Source organism: Lissotriton vulgaris, chromosome 4_1 (genome assembly GCF_964263255.1).
Source record: "Lissotriton vulgaris chromosome 4_1, aLisVul1.2, whole genome shotgun sequence".
Lineage (NCBI taxonomy): Eukaryota > Metazoa > Chordata > Amphibia > Caudata > Salamandridae > Lissotriton > Lissotriton vulgaris.
In genome coordinates, this window is record NC_141691.1 from 1,986,209,302 (window position 1) to 1,986,228,598 (window position 19,297).

Consider the following 19,297-nt stretch of genomic DNA (forward strand, 5'->3'; position numbering starts at 1 on the left):
CCGTTTGGCTGTAGATCTGTAGTTCATCTCCTGGAGTATCATGGGAATTGTAGTTTTTTCTCTCTGTGTCATCTTCTTTGAAATGGCTGCTGGATGAAATAAATGGAGAAAGTATGCCTAATCCTCGCCTCCGACCCTGCCATAGAATTGAAGTGTGGTGCGAGGAAAGTGGGTCAGTTTTAGATATGATGAAGAATAAATCCCGAACATTTTGACAGCTTTCATTGCATGCACATTTGCATGTTTCTCAGTGAAACCTGTTTGCAGAAATCTTGAACATGGGCTCACAATATTTTCAAAAGTACAAGAAGGAATAAGAATATATCTTGAAAGGAATGTTTCAATCACATCTGTAATAGGAAGAGAAAAAAACGTGTCTTCGGCTGGTGAATAAAAACTGCAACTTCATTAGATAGATGTTGCTTCATATGAACATTTCATTTAAGAAATCTGTAAAGTTGAATCAAAAACTTTGAGGGCATAGTCATATGCAAGTTCTATTGAGAAAAATAGTAGGCCTATTTGAGGCATCAGTGCAAGTTCAGATGGTAGAACACGTATGGTTGCTTACAATACAAATTCGAGAGGCGTCAACACTAGTCTTATTTTTGCAAAAGCAATACACAGAGTTGATAAAGATCTTAATTAATCCAGGTCCCCAGATCAAAATGGCCTAGTGGCTGTAGTGCTAAGAAAAACATATCCAGGATTTTGGGCAAAGACCTCTTTTTAGAACTACAGATTGAGTGTCCTGCACAATGTAGAGAGTACAATATTTGCCAGTCCTTATTGGCACAAGCAAACAACTGACTGTCAGAGGAATATTCTGCACTAAAACAATATTAATACTCTAGCAACGTTGACCATGAAGGCCTTGGTCAAAAACAACAAGCCTTTGCAATGTTGCATTATCAGTTTCAGCAATTCATTTGATAACTCTTTTCTTTTATTTCAAAAGTATTTTATTGGTTGTTTCCAAATAAAGCAATACATACAATACTTCAAATGAAAGGACATAAGGAGTAGACATGCGAAAATAAACAAAACAAAATAGAGACAGTAAAAAAGCAAATGCATTAAGTAATCAGGTGAGTAAGGCAGTATATCACATTTTCATACACAAGTAGTGCTTGGCTTAGTGTCACCAAGTCACTGAGATGATTAACAATATCACGAAGTGTATCTATCTAATCAGCAAGGAATAACATAGCTCAGGGACCAGAATGACTTGGGTATCGGTGTGAATAAATGATCTATAGTGCAATGCCGTTAGCCTGGTAAGGCGAACACTCGTGAAAGCATTCCGTGGGAAGGATTCGTTTATCAGGTCTGCTGTGGTTCATGGCGGTCTGTGTGAGTTAAAGTAGACATCAGAGTGTCCCATATGTGCTTGATAGGGGGTTTCTATGGTGAATTCTGGAGAGCTATGTTGTCAGCTCCCCTTAGGTTGGTGACCCAGTTTATCCAGCATTTAAAGGATGATTTGTGCGTGTCTTTCCAATTGTTGAGTATGATCTTAACCGCTGCTGTTAGGAGTAGGTCCAGAAGCGCCCTATCCTTTTCATTCAGTGACTCTGCTCTGAGGTAACCGAATACCAATGTCGAAAGATCCCTAGTAGGGGAAAATTAGAAGAGTTTAGAATTGAACTCGAAGACCTTATCCCAAAAGGGTACCACGCATTCGCACAGAATTAGTAAGTGTTCCACATCACGTATTTTATCATTACAATTCCAGCAGATGGGATCTTCACGGACTTTGTGAGAGTGAAGTCGGTTAATGGAGGTCTGTCCGAACCATTTGATATTACAAGGGGAACATGGCAGGGCCAGTGCTTAATTTGTAAAATATTAAGTGCAGGTGCTCAAATTTTTTAAGAGGCCCCACCCACTTCATATGGCTCCACCCACTTACTCCACTGGCTCCACCCACTTACTCTATCGCTTGACCCAGATCCTAAACTGGCACTGGTGAAAGCCAGATGTAATAGTGTGAAATAATCTATCCTGCAACCCTAGGTAGGTGGTAGCTGGTGTTCCCCACATAACTGAAGGTGGGATAGTGATGCGGGTGCGCCACTGCTTTAATAATAGGGTTAATCTTAAGTGGTTTTGATAGGCACCCTAGAACAAACGTGGATAGAGGAACTCCTGCTATGACTGAGGCGCAGTGTGCTGTGAGAGAGGGAGGGCTGAGTGATTTGCTTTCAGGGCTGGAAAGGCAGACAATCCAGTTGCTCAGCCCCTCTGAACATCCTCAAAACCTGTGACACATACTGGGGTAGTCAGATAACACTTGGAACAGCATTACATTTTGGAAAATACATATGCTAACATGGTCTAATAGTGACGTTTAGTGTTATTTCTGTTTTGGTACCTGCTTGTATAAGTTTATAGTTGTCTTTTTTAGATTCTTGCACTCTGAGGCAGGCCACGAGTTGCATGTGGTGGCGATATCTATAAAACACCACATAACACATTATTGGATAACTGCTCTTAACACTATGCTGAGGCCTCGTGAAGGCAAAGTGAAAATGAACTATGAGGAACTCAAGTTGCAGAGCTGCGATCCCTCGCTTCAGCAGCTGCATTGCTTTGCTGGAAAGCATTAAACATTGGGTTTGCAGGTTTTTTTTTTACATATTCACAAACTCGACCTGAAGGCATTGGAGCGCTACATGAGCACCAGATATATTACAAGCAGGAGAGGTTATGTTTTTTGTAGGCACAGGGAAATTAAGAGATTTGCCCAGAATCACAGGGTGTTCAGTTCACGTCGGTTTATTTATGCAATGCATAATACCTGCATTTATCTCTGCCTGTCGCCCTGTCTCATCATCTAGTATGCGTGACGGTGACACGATTCCTTACATCATGAGATATAATCTTATGAAGTTCCAATACATCATGTATTGTTACGATTACAATATCTTTACTTACTGACTTTTAATTATTCTGAGGCCTGCTGTACGGCACACTGTTTGCTTCGTGTGCCTAACGCTGCAGCTGCACACTATGCTGGGGCGGGCAAAAACAAAGTGGGGACACTGATCACATTGATCGACTCAGGACACTTGACTGTTTAACTCAAGGAGAGACAGGCTACTAATTATTTGCAAGCAGCCATTGGTTATGCACTAGCGCTAGAGCCATATCTGAATGCATGTGGGATTTTTCTGTATTATAAATACACAGAAATTCGTGTATTTATTTAAAGAAGAATCAAGCTTGGAGTTAATGCAAATTATCCTTACTACATGGATAATGACGAATGCGGCGCAGGAGTGTAATCCTCTGAAGCTAGGAGACAGAATTCCCTGACTGTCACCACTGTGTGCGAACGATTTGTTCTATGCATTTCTCATGATGTAGATCAGCCTGGCACCGTGGCCTCGTCACCCTGTTCCCTAGAGGGAGGCCCTCCTCTGCAGAAGGGACGGAAGGAAAGCAATATCTGCCCTTGCAGGGGAGGCAATGAGTGTAATGCGAAGAACCCACGAGGGAAGCAAGAGATCTGTTAAGGTGCACGGCCTACCTAAGAATCACAGAGCCGGCTACCCGTCAGCAACATGCTTCATGGCCAGTAAACACTATTTTATTTGCCAATAAATATCATCCTTTAGGCACAACTTAAAACACTTACAACATTGGCATGCCAAATAAATAAGTACAGAACACTAAAAGCACAGGCGGCACAAATTAACTCTCTCCATAATAAAGTAAAAATAAGTCTTGATGTTACTTCTCCATATGGATATGAGGGTGAGAGAATGCACAAAGAGCACTGTAAGTACGAAAACTGCAAAGGTCCCAAGATATATTGAACATGCCCCCTCATAAAAATTGCAATAGCTGGTACAGGATCACACACCCTCCCTCCCCCATCCCCCCCTCAGCCCCCCCCCCCCCCCCCCCCCCCAGCAATAGTTGTGCAAGGACGATTTCGGAAGGTGTTTTAACCCCGAGTTTTTTGGTGGACACTGAGGATTAGCTCCGTCCTGCTGCGCTAGGTGCATAGGATCACGGCAAAGAATGTAAACTTACCGCACGTTGTGGCCTCGCTCGAAGAAGATCGTGGTCTGCTAATACACAGGCCTGGACTACGGCGGAATGAGCAGGACCCACTGCCAAAAGAAAGACGTACAGCAGGCAAATTATGTGCTGGTGCACCACGTGCACTCAGCAATATAGCAGCGCAGCCAATGGACAACTGTCAAACTTTCCCTCAGCCACTCAAGCCCATAGTAAAGTATCCTAATAAACAGCCAATTACAAACAAGCAGTGAGAAGTTCCCGCACGGGAATGCGAGGCATCATCCAACCAATCCACCACGGGAAGCAGAATACTTTAATAAAGCCCTGTGCCATCGCGGAGATAACTTATCTTTAGTCAAAATGTCAAATACAAAGTGTGGTTACCTTATTAACAAGTGTACACTGACACCAACCAAGCAAATACATGGATTAGGGCAGGCAGCATAGAAAGCAGTTGAACAGAATTCTTGGGCTGCTTTTACTGTTCCATCATGCAAAGCCTTATAATTATTTTACATTCTAAAAATCACCGACCTGATCCTGCCTCCCTGCTGCGCCGTTGAGAGCACCGAGGTCAGGAGGAGCAGGAGCTGTGCAGAACTGCCCCTCCCCCCGTGTGAGTCAGTGTGTGTGATGAAAGCGCGTGCGCCGAGCCGGCGCCGCAGCCACTATTTGCCACATTATAAAGCTGAGAGCAGAGATGATCTGTTTAACTATTTAGGAGCTCAGCAAACACGTCTCTCGGAGTCGGAGCACCAGAGAGCCCTTGCACAGGCGCTGCTGGTGGCGCGCAATAGCAGGCGGCAAAATGCATGACAATTTGAGCGGGCTCCTTAATTTATGTGCAAATACACGAACAATACAAACACATCCATAGTGGTCATAGACCCGGCCCTGAGAAATATGTGCCGGTGCTAAGCACCGGAAGGCACCGGCACAAATTAAGCACTGGCGCAGGGCTGTCCTTTATCCCCACTGCTCTTTGATCTCTAAATAGAGCCGTTTGCTCAGAAAATTCGAGAGGACAACACGATCAAGCCTTTTAAATATAGAGAGTGGGAAAAGAGGGAGTCCCTGTATGCGGACGACGTCATGATTATGACGTCAGAGATTAGTACCGCGTTCCCTGCAGCTATTAATTTAGCTCTGGAATTTGGGAAAATCTCAGTGTATGAGGTAAACGCCTCAAAAACTGAAATAATGGTGTGGAATAGTGATGAAACAGGATTTAATGAGCAACTAAGCACAAATCTGAGATAGCTTGGATTAAGAATTGTTAAAGATATTAATCTGATGGCTTCCACCAATTTTGCTACAGTTGCTAAAGAGTGCCGGAAGTTAATGGGGTCCTGGGGACATCTTCCTCTGATTGTTCTGGGTCGTGCAAATCTGGTGAAAATGTCCATTCTACCCAAGTTGTCCTTTATATTTAATACCATTCCACTTTATTTTGACACATCTATGATGGCGAAGCTACAGGGGGACATCTCGTCATTTATGTGGAACAATAAAAACGTAAGGATTGCTTGGAAAAAAATAAGGTGTCGTAGGGAGAAAGGTGGTCTGGCTGGTCCAGACCTTCAGATATATGCGTGGGCATTTCAATTGTCACACGCACGAATGTTGCTAAAAATGCCAACAGATCAGGGTATAGGGATGATGTTCTCGGCCTTATTGAAGGGTGAACGAGTCGGCCAGTTAAATGTTTTAAAAAGGTTACATTGAAGGTGCTGCAGGGCCTAGCAAGAACTTGGTCTAATCTCAGGTCTTCTATAAAACTGGGGTACTATTCTAATAGATCTCCTATATGGGATCTCCCTGCTGCTCCAGGTTGGGTGAGTGATATACTAGCAATTCCACTTAAAGATGCCGGAATATCAACATGGGGTGATTTGTTTGTGGAAGGGACTCTGCTTCCATGGGAATATTTAGTGAGCAAAGTGGGCCCTAACCTCTCAAGACTTAAATATCTGCAAATATCAAGTTGGGCTCAAGCCCTTTCCGCTAAAATCCCCCGTCGTAACAACATGCCTCTAGGGGGAGGCAGTCAATTGGAATCTCTCCTGCTGGACAAACCATCTGTATCGAAAGAAGTTTATTTATGGTACAATTTAATCCTGGAAGAGATTGATGGGGAATTTCATCTCCCCGAGCTACTGCGGGGTTCCTTGATGCCTAGTTCGAACTTGAACGATCTGTGGCTAACGTCTTGTAATGTTTTGTGGGATCTAGTTAAAACAGCCTGGCTCCGTAGGAACCACCTTTTCACCCTACATAGGGCCTACTACTCTCCTCAGAGTTTGTCCAAATTCTCCACAGGTGTCCCCGGTGGCCTGTGCCCGGTGTTGACTAGTCCTGGCCTCTGACGCGCACATGTTCTTTGATTGCCCTCACTTGATGTCTTTTTGGGATTCAATCAGCAATAAACTTACATCTTTCCTGGGCTTTACAGTGGTTATGGACCTTCGCCTCGTAATCTTCAGGGTAGTGGATCAGAATCGAAGCCCAGCCAAGAACCTCTTGTTCTATTCCATCCTGGTGGCGCACAGAGAAATTTGTAAGCGATGGAAGGAAGTTTCCCCTCCTTCTTTACATGACTGGTGTACATCAATCCTCCAAATATCGAAACTAGATCTCGCCAGTGCTGGGAAGCCAGATAAAAGAGCTTTCTGGCATTTACTTGACTGGTCCCACTAGTCGTACTGGGGTTTCCCCCCTTCCTCCCCCCCCCTCCCCCCCCCCCTCCTATGTAGTAACCAGAACTTCATCTGGGAGAGTGCTGGGCTGATCTTATTTCTCATGACTGAGTTCCAAGTTTTGGACCAGTCCGTCTCCGAAATCGGGAGGGAGGAGTGCGACTCCCAGAAGGATGTGAGCTTCTTATTTTGGATCAGTCCATCTCCGAAATTGGGAGGGAGGAGTGTGACTCCCAGAAGGATGTGAGCTTCTTATTGAGAGCAGACTGCTGTGGGCGTATTAACCTATAAATCCAGGAGACCTGGCGACCTAAACTGTGTAATGTTGACATATTTGCGGGAGAGAAGGGTGTAGGGTTGATATTTTTGCTTTAGTTAATGGAGACTATTTTTAGGAAGTGGCAAAATTCGATTTGATCTAGGTTGTATTTAGCCTGTATTTCCTTAAAAGTTAGTGGGTAGACTCAGTTGAAGAGTTGCTGGGGAAAATAACTACCCCTGTTAATCCAGGTTTCGTTATGTAGAGTTTTTCTCGTTATATAGAATTTTACGATTATCCCAAAGGGATTCAAGATGCTAGTGTCTAAAAGTGTATCTGCCTTCAGCAGGGCAGACTTTGTGTTTTTGAATATGGGCTTTGAACAGGTGACCTTGGTGAGGTTTGCGGTTAGAAGGGCTGCTCTGGCAAGATTCTTAAGAAGCAATTTTTCAATGTCCAGCCATACTGGGGTGTATCCTTCTGGTGGAACAAGCCAGTATGAGCCTTGTTTTGCCAAGAATGCCGTCTGGTATAGTTTAAAATCAGCTAGGTTTGACTTCTCCCAAGGATTTGTTTAGTCTGAGTTTTTTCATACTAATTCTTGCTTTCTTCCCTTTCCATAGACATTTTGACAGCAATATGTTCAACTTATGGTGGAAGTCCTGTGATAGAATGAGGGGGAGTATAGGTATTAAAAAGTTCACTAGAGGAGAGATCATCATATTGATGGCCTCAATCCTACCCGACCATGTTATGAATCTTGTGGACCGGCATCAAGAAGAGTTTTAATTTTCTCTAGGGGGCTAGCTTCGTTATTTTGGAGCATCTCTAATATAGTGCTGCCAAATTCAATTCCCAGATACTTGATGTAACCCGGCTGCCACGTAAGGCCGAAGTCACCCAGTATTTCCCGTGTGCAGTGAATGTTCAGGGGCTTGACCTCGGACTTATCACGGTTTAATTTATACCCGGAATGTCTAGAATGTACTTCTATGGTGGTCATTAGGGCCTTGATGGATTCTCTCGGGTTCTCTGTAACAATGAGGATAGCATCCGAATATGCAGCTTATTTCACATGTGTTTCTCCAAAGGTTACTCCGCTTATTTAATTGTTGCATTTGATATCCTGAATTAGTGGTTCCAGGAGAAACAGAGCAGGGGAAAGAGGGCAGCCCTGCCTTGTTCTAGGTGGAATGACTCCGAGAGGGTTCCATTAATTGCTATTCGGGCAGTAGGGTCTGAATACAGTACCATAACCATGTTGATATACAAGTCTCCCAGATTAAAGGATAACATGCAGTGTTTCAGGAATGACCATGATACTCTGTCAAACGCTTTTTCTGCGTCAAGGGTAATGGCGATAGAGGGGGCAGGAGTAATTTTAGCTTTCTCCAGAATATGACATAATAATCTAGTGTCATTTGACATACATACTTACTGAATCCTACCTGTGAGTTACTGATTCATTTTGGAAGGATCGCATTTAGTCTATTGGCTAGGATTTTTGCATAAATCTTACAGTCCATGTTAATCAGCAAGATTGGTCTGTAGTTTTTTGTTGAGAGGGTCTTTCCCTTCCTTCGGTATGACAATGATATTGGCTTCCCTCATCGATTTAAAGATACAGCCTTCTATAGCTATGGAGTTAAATAGTTTTAATAAGGTAGTTTGTAGCGACCTATCAAACTCCTTGTAGAAGGAGGCCGAGAAGCAGTCTGGGCCCGGTGCTTTATTGCTCTTAAGTGATTTGATAGAGATCGAAAGTTCTTTTTCAGAGATGGGATTCCCTAGCGCTGATCTGTCTACCTCTGATAGTTTTGGTAGGCTTAGTGAATCTAAATATTTGGCGCAGTCTCCTGAGTCTATTGTTTGTTTGTTTTTGTATAGATCCTCGTAAAAGGGGTGAAAGGTTCTTAGTATTTTTTTGTTTGGTGTCTTTAATCGAGGAGATAGTAAACTGTCTCTGATTGTGTTTGAGACAAGAGGCCAGTAATTTGCCTGCTTTGATCGCTTCACAGAGCTTGAGTGCCTTGAATTTGTTAATCCACACCCCAGCACGTTTCCTCACAATTTTATTATATTCGTATTTCCTCCTAACCAGCCGATCAAGGACGTCTTTGTTATCAATCTCCTCGGTATGTTTTATTACGAGTGATTTGATTTCTCTCTCTAGTGATTAAAGTTCTAGATTTAGTTTTTTATTGATCTGTGCTTTAATGCCAATAATGACCCCTCTAATGGTCCCCTTAAGCGCATCCCACAGAGTGGAAGTGCTTTTATCTGGGAGGTCGTTTACCGCAATGTATTCCTTAATAGCGGTTTCAATTTTCAATTTGTTTACTGGGTCAGAGAGTACATCATCGTTAAAGCACCACCTTTTCGGGGGTAGAATGGGATGGGTACCTGCAAGTTTGGTGCGGATGTAGGAGTGATCTGAGACTAGATTGGGGGCTATATCTGTTTGATCTATGAGGTGTGTGAAAGTACTTGAGATTAGGATGTAGTCTATTCTAGTTTTGGAGTTGTGTGGGGCTGAGTAAAATGTATAGTCTCTTGCATCTTGGTGTTGGAGGCACCATGAATATTTTAGGTTAAACTTGGAAAAGATTCTGTGAAGGACCTTGTGTGAGCGGGTGGGTTGGTATTTGCATTTCGATTGGCGGTCTATAAGAGGATTTAACAGCAAGTTAAAGTCACCGCCTACTATGATCAGATCATCTTCAGGGAAGCTCTCGATTGAATTTGAGACCTTTTCCCAGAAATTTGGCTCATCGGAATTCGGCCATAGATGTTGATCACATAGATGGGGTTGTCTCCTCTCTGCAGATGTGTAACTAATTGTCTCCCATCTTCATCGTGTGTGTGTGAGATAGTGGTGATATTGGATTTTTTGGCAATAAGGGTAATGACATCTTTTTTCTTATGGTCTGCCGGTGAGCATGAAATATGAGATATCCAGTTGTGTTTGATAAAGCTAACATCCTCCTCTGATAATTTTGTTTCTTGGAGAAGAATGATGTCTCCCTTAGTTGTGGTTAAGTACTCGAAGATTTTCCTGCGCTTCACCGGGTGATTGGGTCCTTTAACATTTAGAGATACAATGTTAAGGTCCTCTGCTATGGTTTTATTCTGCGCCATCTTTGGGTCTATAGGTCGCTATGTAAATGGTTTACCTTGTGGGAAAGGTTTGCATGAAGTTGGTGAACCCGGTATGTACATGGAGGCTGTATCGTATAATTAAGGTCGAGATGAGCATCATTTGGAAAACACTTCTCACGATGGTGTCAGAGTGTGATCTGCCCCTGAGCAAATATTCAGCATAGTGCATACCTGATACTTCAACATAATTTAAGTAACAAAATGGACATACATGGAGTAAAAAAAAGAGGAAACAGCCATAAGTACATTTACCCCATGTCCACTCCCCCCCCATCCCCTCCCCTTCCGCTCCCTACCCTCCCCTTCCCTGAGAGAATCAAAGGCAGGAGCGGCGACGGCAGATCTTTCTGTTGGCAACTTGGAGGGAATTAATTGAACATTGTCTCATCAGGATAAACATTTATGAAATAACTATGAGACATATATAGCAAAGAACCTGCGACTACTACTGTAGGCAGGTGGGTCATTGTGTAGCACATGGTTGATTTTAGATGCTAGCAGTCGGCTGCCAAGATCTATGTCAGATTAACGCATTAACGTATATTAACTTGGTAACTGATAGAACCGCTGTACCTCTTGAGAACGTTGAGGCGCCTTACTCAGAAGGCTTACCAAGGCCATAGGGTTAACAGAGATAAGAGCAATAGCAGAAATTACCATGAAATGAGTCGGTCTCCATTATAACATTTACATTCCTGAAGGATATAGAGCCTTATTTTAACAGCTGAGTTTGCTTAGTTGTGTAACCGCGCCTATTGAAAACCTCTAAATTTAGACATTTAATGCAGTGTTGTTACTTGGGTGGAAGAAGGATGAGCCATAGAACACAATTCAAATGATACTAAGTCTTTCGTTTGTTGGAGGGTCCCACAGAAAGGTCCATCTCATGGGTAGGAGTTCCTCCAGGTGTCGTGTCAGATACTGGGGGTCTGTAAAGATATATGGTTTGCCATTTTCTACAATTCTAAACTTCGAAGGGCCTATAAATGAAAATTGAATGTTTTTTCCCCCTCTGCCTGTCACGAAGTTGAGGGACTGTGTCCTTAGAGTAGTCTTGTGTAAAGTTATCCGCTGCCCTTCCCAAGTTACTTAGAGGTTTTCCTGGCCAAGCTTAGGATGGCTTCTGTATGCTGGTATCGATGTGGTTTGCATATCATGGGGAGAGTTCCTTTTCTGTTTGAAGGGTTAAACAATAGTATTCTGTGAGCTCTATCTAATTCCAAGCCATGGTGGAAATGTATCCCAGTTATCATGGGTATACAAGACTCCAGGAAGGCCACTCATGATCCAGCATTCGCCTCTGAGCCTTCAGGGATACCAAAAATGCATATATTTCTTTGTATGTTTCGGTGTTCCAGTTCTGAGTTTTGTTTCTTGAGTTCACTAGTGGCATTACGAAGGTGTTAAATTTCTTTGCTAGCCTGGGTAGTCACATCTTCAACATCGCTTATTCTTTGCTCTGCGTCACAGATTTTCGTGCTCATAGTATTCATATCTGCGCGGATTGCTGTGAGTTCCAATTGCATGCAGTCTATATTTTGTTTTGTAGATTTTTGCAAAGTCACGGACCTCCGCTAGTGTCTTTAATATCATGTCCATTGTGATGCTTAGGTTGGTTTGGCCTTGATTGGCAAGTCCGAGGTGGTTGGTTCTGGTTTTACTTTCTTCAAAGATGCTCAGCTTTGTCTGCCATCTTCATCACAGAGGCAGTGGATGGTTGGCGTCAATCGCTCTTCTTTGTTATGAATAGTAGACACTAGGCACTGTTGGTGGTTAGCTGTTGCTATTGCTTTTGTCCTTCCTCTTGGTCCCCTCTTGAGAAATAGCTACAGGTTGGATGGTTAGTATCCGCAACACATGCAGTGCTCAGTAGCGCAAGAACATTTTCTAAGTTGGGTCTGTGTAACACCTTTTGTTGGTCTTGGCGCTTATGATTGGTAGGGGTAGTACGATTATTGGCAGGAGTATTCGCGGAGTATTCCCAAAGTATTCGCAAAGAACTGCGTGTTACCCGATGCAGGTAACCAGTAGTTGCCAGTGCATATATAACGTGGTACACAATTCACTTCCTCCCAGAGGGCTTCAAGAGGACATTGCGGAGCTGGAGTAACTTAGATGCAGCTAGGAGGAAGCTTGGAGGATTGCAGAAGTCCTAATGTGTGCACTGGTGTGGCCTCGCTATTTGAACACGAATGAGCATGAATGAGCACTGCTCAACACTCCCAGAATTTCCACAGGTGCTCCGCTCTCCCAGAATCGCCACTGGCGCCTTCCGAAAATGCAACAGGTGCCGCAGGTGGTCGCTGTTGGTTGAAGACACAGCTTGGGTTCAAGTCATGACGGTAACAGACCCGGGTTACAAGTATAAAATCGGTGTCTTGTGTTGAGATGTCGACGTTTGTCACACGCTGCTTTTCGTTATCCCCTCAAACCTTCAGAATCGCCGCACGTCGTTACCCCCACCGACCTTCAAATCTTAAGATGTAGCGCTGCCATCTTAGAAGCAGGTCGCTCGAAATTGCCTCTACTGCAGGCACCGAGGTTAGTAGTGGGTGCTGGGTGTTAGCTGGCAGTCAATGTGGGCACTGGTGTATTCAGAGTTGCGCCCCAGGTCCAGTGTTAGCGCTGTAAACATTGGCGCGAGATATGATGTGAGGGTGACGATGAGGAGGGAGGTCATTACATCCATGACAGGGTCAGGCAAATCACGTTGTTAACTTGCGGCGCTGAGCGAGTTACCCTTCCTATTGTCAAGCGGTTGGAATTTTAGTGTGAATCACCCACCTTAATGGCTGGTAGGTTATGCAGGGTGGTGTATTGAAGCCGTGAAATCACAATGTGAAGTCGATCTGCATTGTCACGGACGTTCTGGATATCGCCGCCATTTTGTGAAGTCTGGGTAAGCTGAAGCTCTGTTCCCCCGCTCACCACGATCCTGATTTATTGCCTTCTCGAGTGGGCAACACTTTAGAAATCGGTCACACAGTGTTCCTTACATCATTAAAGGAAGAAGCCAGGTCACTGTTTCATTGTTCACCCGTTTTAACTCCTGAATATCGCCTGAATCGCTCCTCCGTTCTGCAGAGCGACGGGTTTAGGCAGCCATTACCGCTGTCGTCCAAGCCACGCCCCCATTTGATAATTCTTATCACCTAAAACTTTGGATGAAGTTAAATCATCTTGGAATCATTCAGGGCTAATACATTATCACTTGAGGACTTGAAAAGCAACACTTAGATCAAGGTGCAACGTCGCCTTCCTAACGGAAACATGGATGAACGCTTCCTCCGCCCCTGACATCGCCATCGCTATCCCTGATGACTATAAGATCACACGCAAGGACCGCACCGACCATACAGGAGGAGGAATCGCTATCGTCCATAAGAAATCCATCCGCATCTCTACCAGCTCCGACGCCAACCTCGCGAACTCCGAACACCTTCACTTCCAGATCCACATCGACCCCAAGACAACTCTCAGAGGCACCCTCCTCTACAGACCACCAGGACCCCGCGCAAAATTCAGTGAAGACATCACGGACTTCATCACCCCACACGCGCTCCCCTCCAAAGACTACATCCTTCTGGGAGACCTCAACTTCCACCTTGAAAAGATCAACGACCGCAACACCGCCACCCTCTTAGACAACCTCGCCAACCTCGGACTTAAACAACTGGTCACTTCCCCCACCCACATCGCAGGTCACACACTCGACCCCATCTTCACCTCCAGCAACCATGTCTCCTTCAGCCACACTACGGATCTCCTCTGGACTGACCACAGCTGCGTTCACTTCACCTACAACAAGCCGAAACCCATCATCCACCTCCAACCAACTCTACAAAGAAACTGGAACAAAATCACCACGGATCAGATCTCCACATCGCTCCTTCGAACCTCCCCAGCCCTCTCTTCTAACGCCAACGAAGCCGCCTCCAACCTCACCCTTTGGTTATCCAACACCGCCGACACCTTAGCACCACTGAAAAAACGTCAACACAAACTTGGCAACAAGAAGGCCTCATGGTTCAACGATGATCTCAAGAAGTCCAAGAAACTGTGCCGCTCCCTTGAAAAGGCCTGGAAAAAAGACCCATCCACCAGCAACAAGGACGCCTTCAAAAGCGCCACCCGTACTCACCACCATCTGATCCGAAAAGCCAAGAAAACAGCATTCAAGGATCGACTTGACAACAACGCCCACAACAGCAAGGAACTTTTCAACATCGTCAAGGAATTTTCCAACCCCTCGGCCAACTCCAACGACATCACCCCCTCTCAAACCCTCTGCGACTCCCTAGCCTCTTTTTTCCACAACAAGATTGCTGACATCCACAACAGCTTTGACAACCAACCCGGAAGCCAACCCACCCTACCATCTGCTGACCATCTTCCCCCCGTAAACACCCTTAACGCCTGGAACCCAATCTCCACTGAGGACACCATCCGCCTGATGAATTCCATCCACTCTGGATCCCCCACAGACCCATGCCCTCACCACATCTTCAACAAAGCAGACTCCGTCATAGCTCCGCACCTCCGAGACGTCATCAACTGCTCCTTCAACTCCGCTACCTTCCCAGAAGACTGGAAACACGCTGAACTCACCGCCCTTCTGAAAAAACCAACAGCAGACCCCACCGAACTCAAAAACTACCGCCCCATCTCGCTTCTTCCATTCCCGGCCAAAGTCATCGAGAAAGCCGTCAACAACCAGCTCGCCGCCTTCCTCGAAGCCAACAAATCACTCGACCCCTCACAATCTGGCTTCCGAGCCAAACACAGCACTGAGACCGCCCTCATCGCAGCAACAGACGACATTCGAACTCTACTGGACAATGGAGACACAGTCGCCCTCATCCTCCTCGACCTCTCTGCAGCCTTCGACACAGTCTGCCACAGCACCCTTTTACAACGCCTCAGAAACATCGGAATCCAAGGAAAAGCACTGGAATGGATCACCTCGTTCCTCACCGGAAGAACCCAGAGAGTCCGCCTCCCACCATTCAAGTCCGAGGCCTCTGAAATCATCTGCGGCGTACCTCAAGGATCCTCACTCAGTCCCACCCTCTTCAACGTATACATGAGCCCCCTCGCGGCCATCGCCCGCCAACACAACCTCAACATCATCTCTTACGCGGACGACACTCAACTGATCCTTTCTCTCACCAAGGACCCCAGCACCGCCAAAACTAACCTACACGAAGGAATGAAAGAAGTCGCCGAATGGATGAAACAAAGCCGTCTGAAACTGAATTCAGACAAAACAGAAGTCCTCATCTTAGGTACATCCCCCTCTGCTTGGGACGACTCCTGGTGGCCGGAAGCCCTCGGAAAAGCACCCATCCCGACAGACCACGCACGGAACCTTGGCGTCATCCTGGATTCTTCACTCTCCATGAACAGACAAGTCAACGCCGTATCCTCTTCCTGCTTTAACATTCTTCGCATGCTCAGAAAAACATTTCGCTGGATCCCCTCCGAAACAAGGAAAACAGTCACCCACGCTCTAGTCACGAGCCGACTGGACTACGGAAACACCCTCTACGCAGGTACCACCGCTAAACTCCAGAAGAAACTAAAACGAATCCAAAACGCCTCAGCCAGGCTCATATTAGACATCCCACGCAACGAACACATCTCTGGTCACCTTAAAGACCTCCACTGGCTACCCGTCAATAAGAGGATCACTTTCCGACTGCTTACCCACGCACACAAATCACTCTACGACATCGGACCAGATTGCCTCAACTCTCGACTGTCCTTCTACACCCCCTCCCGCCAACTTCGCTCTTCCAGCCAAGCCTTCGCCACTGTACCTCGCATCAACAAGACCACCATGGGAGGCAGATCCCTTTCATACCTGGCTGCCAAAACATGGAACTCACTCCCCGCTTACCTTCGCCTCACCCAGAATCACCTAGCGTTCAGAAAGCAGCTTAAAACGTGGATAAGCGCCTTGAAACCCTCTGGGTATGTAGTGCGCTATACAAATTTTATGACTTGACTTGACTAGGTCATTATGGTATATATAAAAGAAAATACAAGGATCAATAATGGTCTCGGACAAGACTGCATCTTGGCCCACCGATAGATATACAACTGCCCTCTTTAATTACTTTAGGCAAAGTAAGCTGCTTTTTGATGAAACTCGAGTTTTAGTATCCATGTTGATGATTTAGGACCTGATCTATCAAAGGATATTAACCATAATATTCTGTGTCATCACACACTGACAGGCATGCACACCTTTCTGCTATAACAAAGAAAACTGTATGGATTTAAACTTGAAAAACACAACAGTCAGAACTTTTGGAAGAGAAGATAAGCATTTTTTGCAATGTATGGTTGGGGGTGATGTTTTGAAGGAGGTTGGCCATATGATCATTTAGATGACTGTATATACTGACACACGAATACAAAAGTGACTCACACCAATACTTCAATTTAACCTATATCCCCTTAGCTTGGTTACACAGTGCCATCTACAACTGTAGCTCTTTAAATGAGTTTAATGGTGTTAGACTGGCACCTACATGTGTAGATACTCCTTTTATTTCCAACTTCTTCATAAATATTTTTTAACTACTAAACCTGTACTATAAGGCGCTCTCGCTCTTAGTGGGTACAGCAGTGTGTAGTACATAAGTACCAGCTACCTTCATTTACTACACAGTATACATCCAAAAAAAGGTAATGCAACATAATTGCATTTGGAAGCAAACAATGAAAATCAAGGTAAAGTGAAAAACAATACAATAAACTAAAAACAAATGAAAACTAAATGCACCTGTCATACTACACACACTGGGGTAATTCTTGCCAAAAATCAAAACAAAAATAGAATAAAACATCTAAGTGATAATTACGTTTTTAAAGAAACATTTAACACTTTAATATGGGATAGGCTCATTATTTAGGGAGCTACAAAAGTGTAGCCAAGAATATGCATAGTATACATGCCTACCTGTTTCTCTTCCTTGGGCAGGGCTTTCCTGGCCTCATTTTTTTCAAAGTAGTATTTATGAATCTGGGTGAAATCGCACTTGTCCAGATCAGTGATTACTTTCTTCTCTTCCTCTGTCATAATCTAAAAGTAAATGAAATTTACAAAACACTATAAAATATTCAATAGAGAATGTTAGTCTTGTGGTTATGCAGTGTATCAGTTCAAGAAATTGACTTTTTTCATTTTATCAGAGGAATTTAAACATTTAACTACAGTTCACAGTAGCAATGCTATATACAGTTCATACTTTGACATCAACAGTTTATATGTGTTACCTCTCATTCATTCACAATTTAATTGAAACAATTGTGAATAAAATGTCAAATAGTATGGGTCAGTTTTAATCTCTTACAGGAGGTAAACTGACATTTATAACAAAGGATCACAACACAACAACTTCTGTGGCTGCACATTACTAGACGTGGCCATAATTAGGGTCTTTGATGTTAACGGTTTTTTTAGGCTAAAACTCTGCATTTCAACTAAAAGTTTGCATGAAGTTTTCTATAGCATGAAATAACATTTACTTTATCAAGTGACTGATTCAAATAGCCTCAGTATCTTCAACTAAGGAAACTTAACAGTACACAGGAAGAATAGACCCTAATTGTAACCAAAATAATTAAGGTAATGGGTAACTCACAAGGAGCAGATCAAGGAGTTAAAGGAATGGGTATCCCCAGTTTCCTTTGGGTTTTGTTTTATTTTCCCCATAAATGTTGACCCTGTATCTGTTTTTCTTTTTACCCAAATTTCTTACCATTTTCGTTTTTGTTTTTTTACTCCCTCTTGCTGTGGAGATTGTAGGTTATTGGTTACAGTGTTGTTCTTTGGTTAGCTGTTCCACACTGCACTTTTACAAATGTTCACTTAAGCTTGGCTTGGTGCTAAGACCAAGTATAGAATTTAATGGTATGAGGTCTCCAGGGGGGCGTGGTCTTGCCAGTGGCAAGATGGCTACACCAGGAGTAAGCTCTGCCAGCTGAGCGAACTATCCATCATAATCTGAGGTGACAAATACTTTCCAGACAAAAATAGAGTGCAAATGCACGCCATTATTGCCAGGTGCCTATAAAACCTGTTGGGCACGGTCAAAGAGCTGCTTGAGCACAGATATTGGCACGACCACGCTAGCCGCAGGAACAGCAAAGCAGGCTACGAGAGATAGGACAAGCCGCACGCGTCACCATCTGGTGTGAAGCCGGAGATTGCACACCCATACGTCAAGAGAAAGTCAGCAATTCCGCACCGGTACGGAGCTTGCCCCTACTGGGACGCCCGCACTGACGAAGGCCTGAACGACAGCCTGGGCCGAAATCTGGGAAGAGACCAGCAGTGGACAATGAGTGGCCCCGCACAAGATAGACTGCGGTGGACGGCAGGGTGCTGCCAGCGACCGAACACCCCTCTTACAGAACCCAGCAGTAGCAATCACAGAGTAAGGAGTCACTGCAAGGGAGGGTGGTGGGGAGCGTGGCTTCCTGACGGCTGTGGAAGAAAACACTGGATGCCGCACGCTTTCTACTTCACCTCTTCCACCCACAAGGTCACCTCACTGAAGAACACTCTCCATGGTGGTGTTTGGCTGGCCTGGTCCTCCCTGTGCCGCAGCTCTACACTGTGTGTCATAGATCCCCTGTGCAGGGGTCTTGAATGCTAATAAAACCTTGAATGACTGAGATGCACCCCCTAAAGCATAAGCAAGCAAACGGTCTCATCACCCCGCTAGAGTGCTTCAGAAATCAGTACGCACCCACTTTGGGGGCAACATTCACTAAGGGCATAGGGAGGAATACTAGACCTGCTTAGACGCACCATAGCCTTCTGGGAGCGCAGAAGCCGGGACCTGACAGGAATTTACGCTGATAGAGTGGTGGCCCAGCTGTGACTGGTCACAAGACAAGTAACTCTACAAACCAAATCCATATCCACAAGATCCGCCCCAGACACTTACGACTTATCCACCCCAACAATAACAACTAACGAGGCTACTTGAAATCCGATGGGGCAACTGTATTGCCAAGACAGCGAGCCATGGTGAAGGTAACTCCATAGAAACCGGAATTGAACACACGCAACACTAACAGGCTGCCTGTCTGCAGTCCACGACATTCCCCCACGCTACCTTGCTCCCTATCCATC

General features: G+C 44.7%; 1 protein-coding gene across 2 annotated transcripts in view; it reads right to left on the bottom strand.

Moving 5' to 3' along the window:
* Positions 1-19,297, bottom strand: part of TOP1MT (DNA topoisomerase I mitochondrial) — a 1,598,136-nt gene that overhangs the window by 680,669 nt on the left and 898,170 nt on the right. For both annotated transcript variants that reach the window (XM_086966300.1, XM_086966301.1), the window contains one exon: positions 17,114-17,236. In XM_086966300.1, the coding sequence (XP_086822426.1) occupies positions 17,114-17,236 (123 nt within the window). The remainder of the gene's footprint in view (positions 1-17,113; positions 17,237-19,297) is intronic.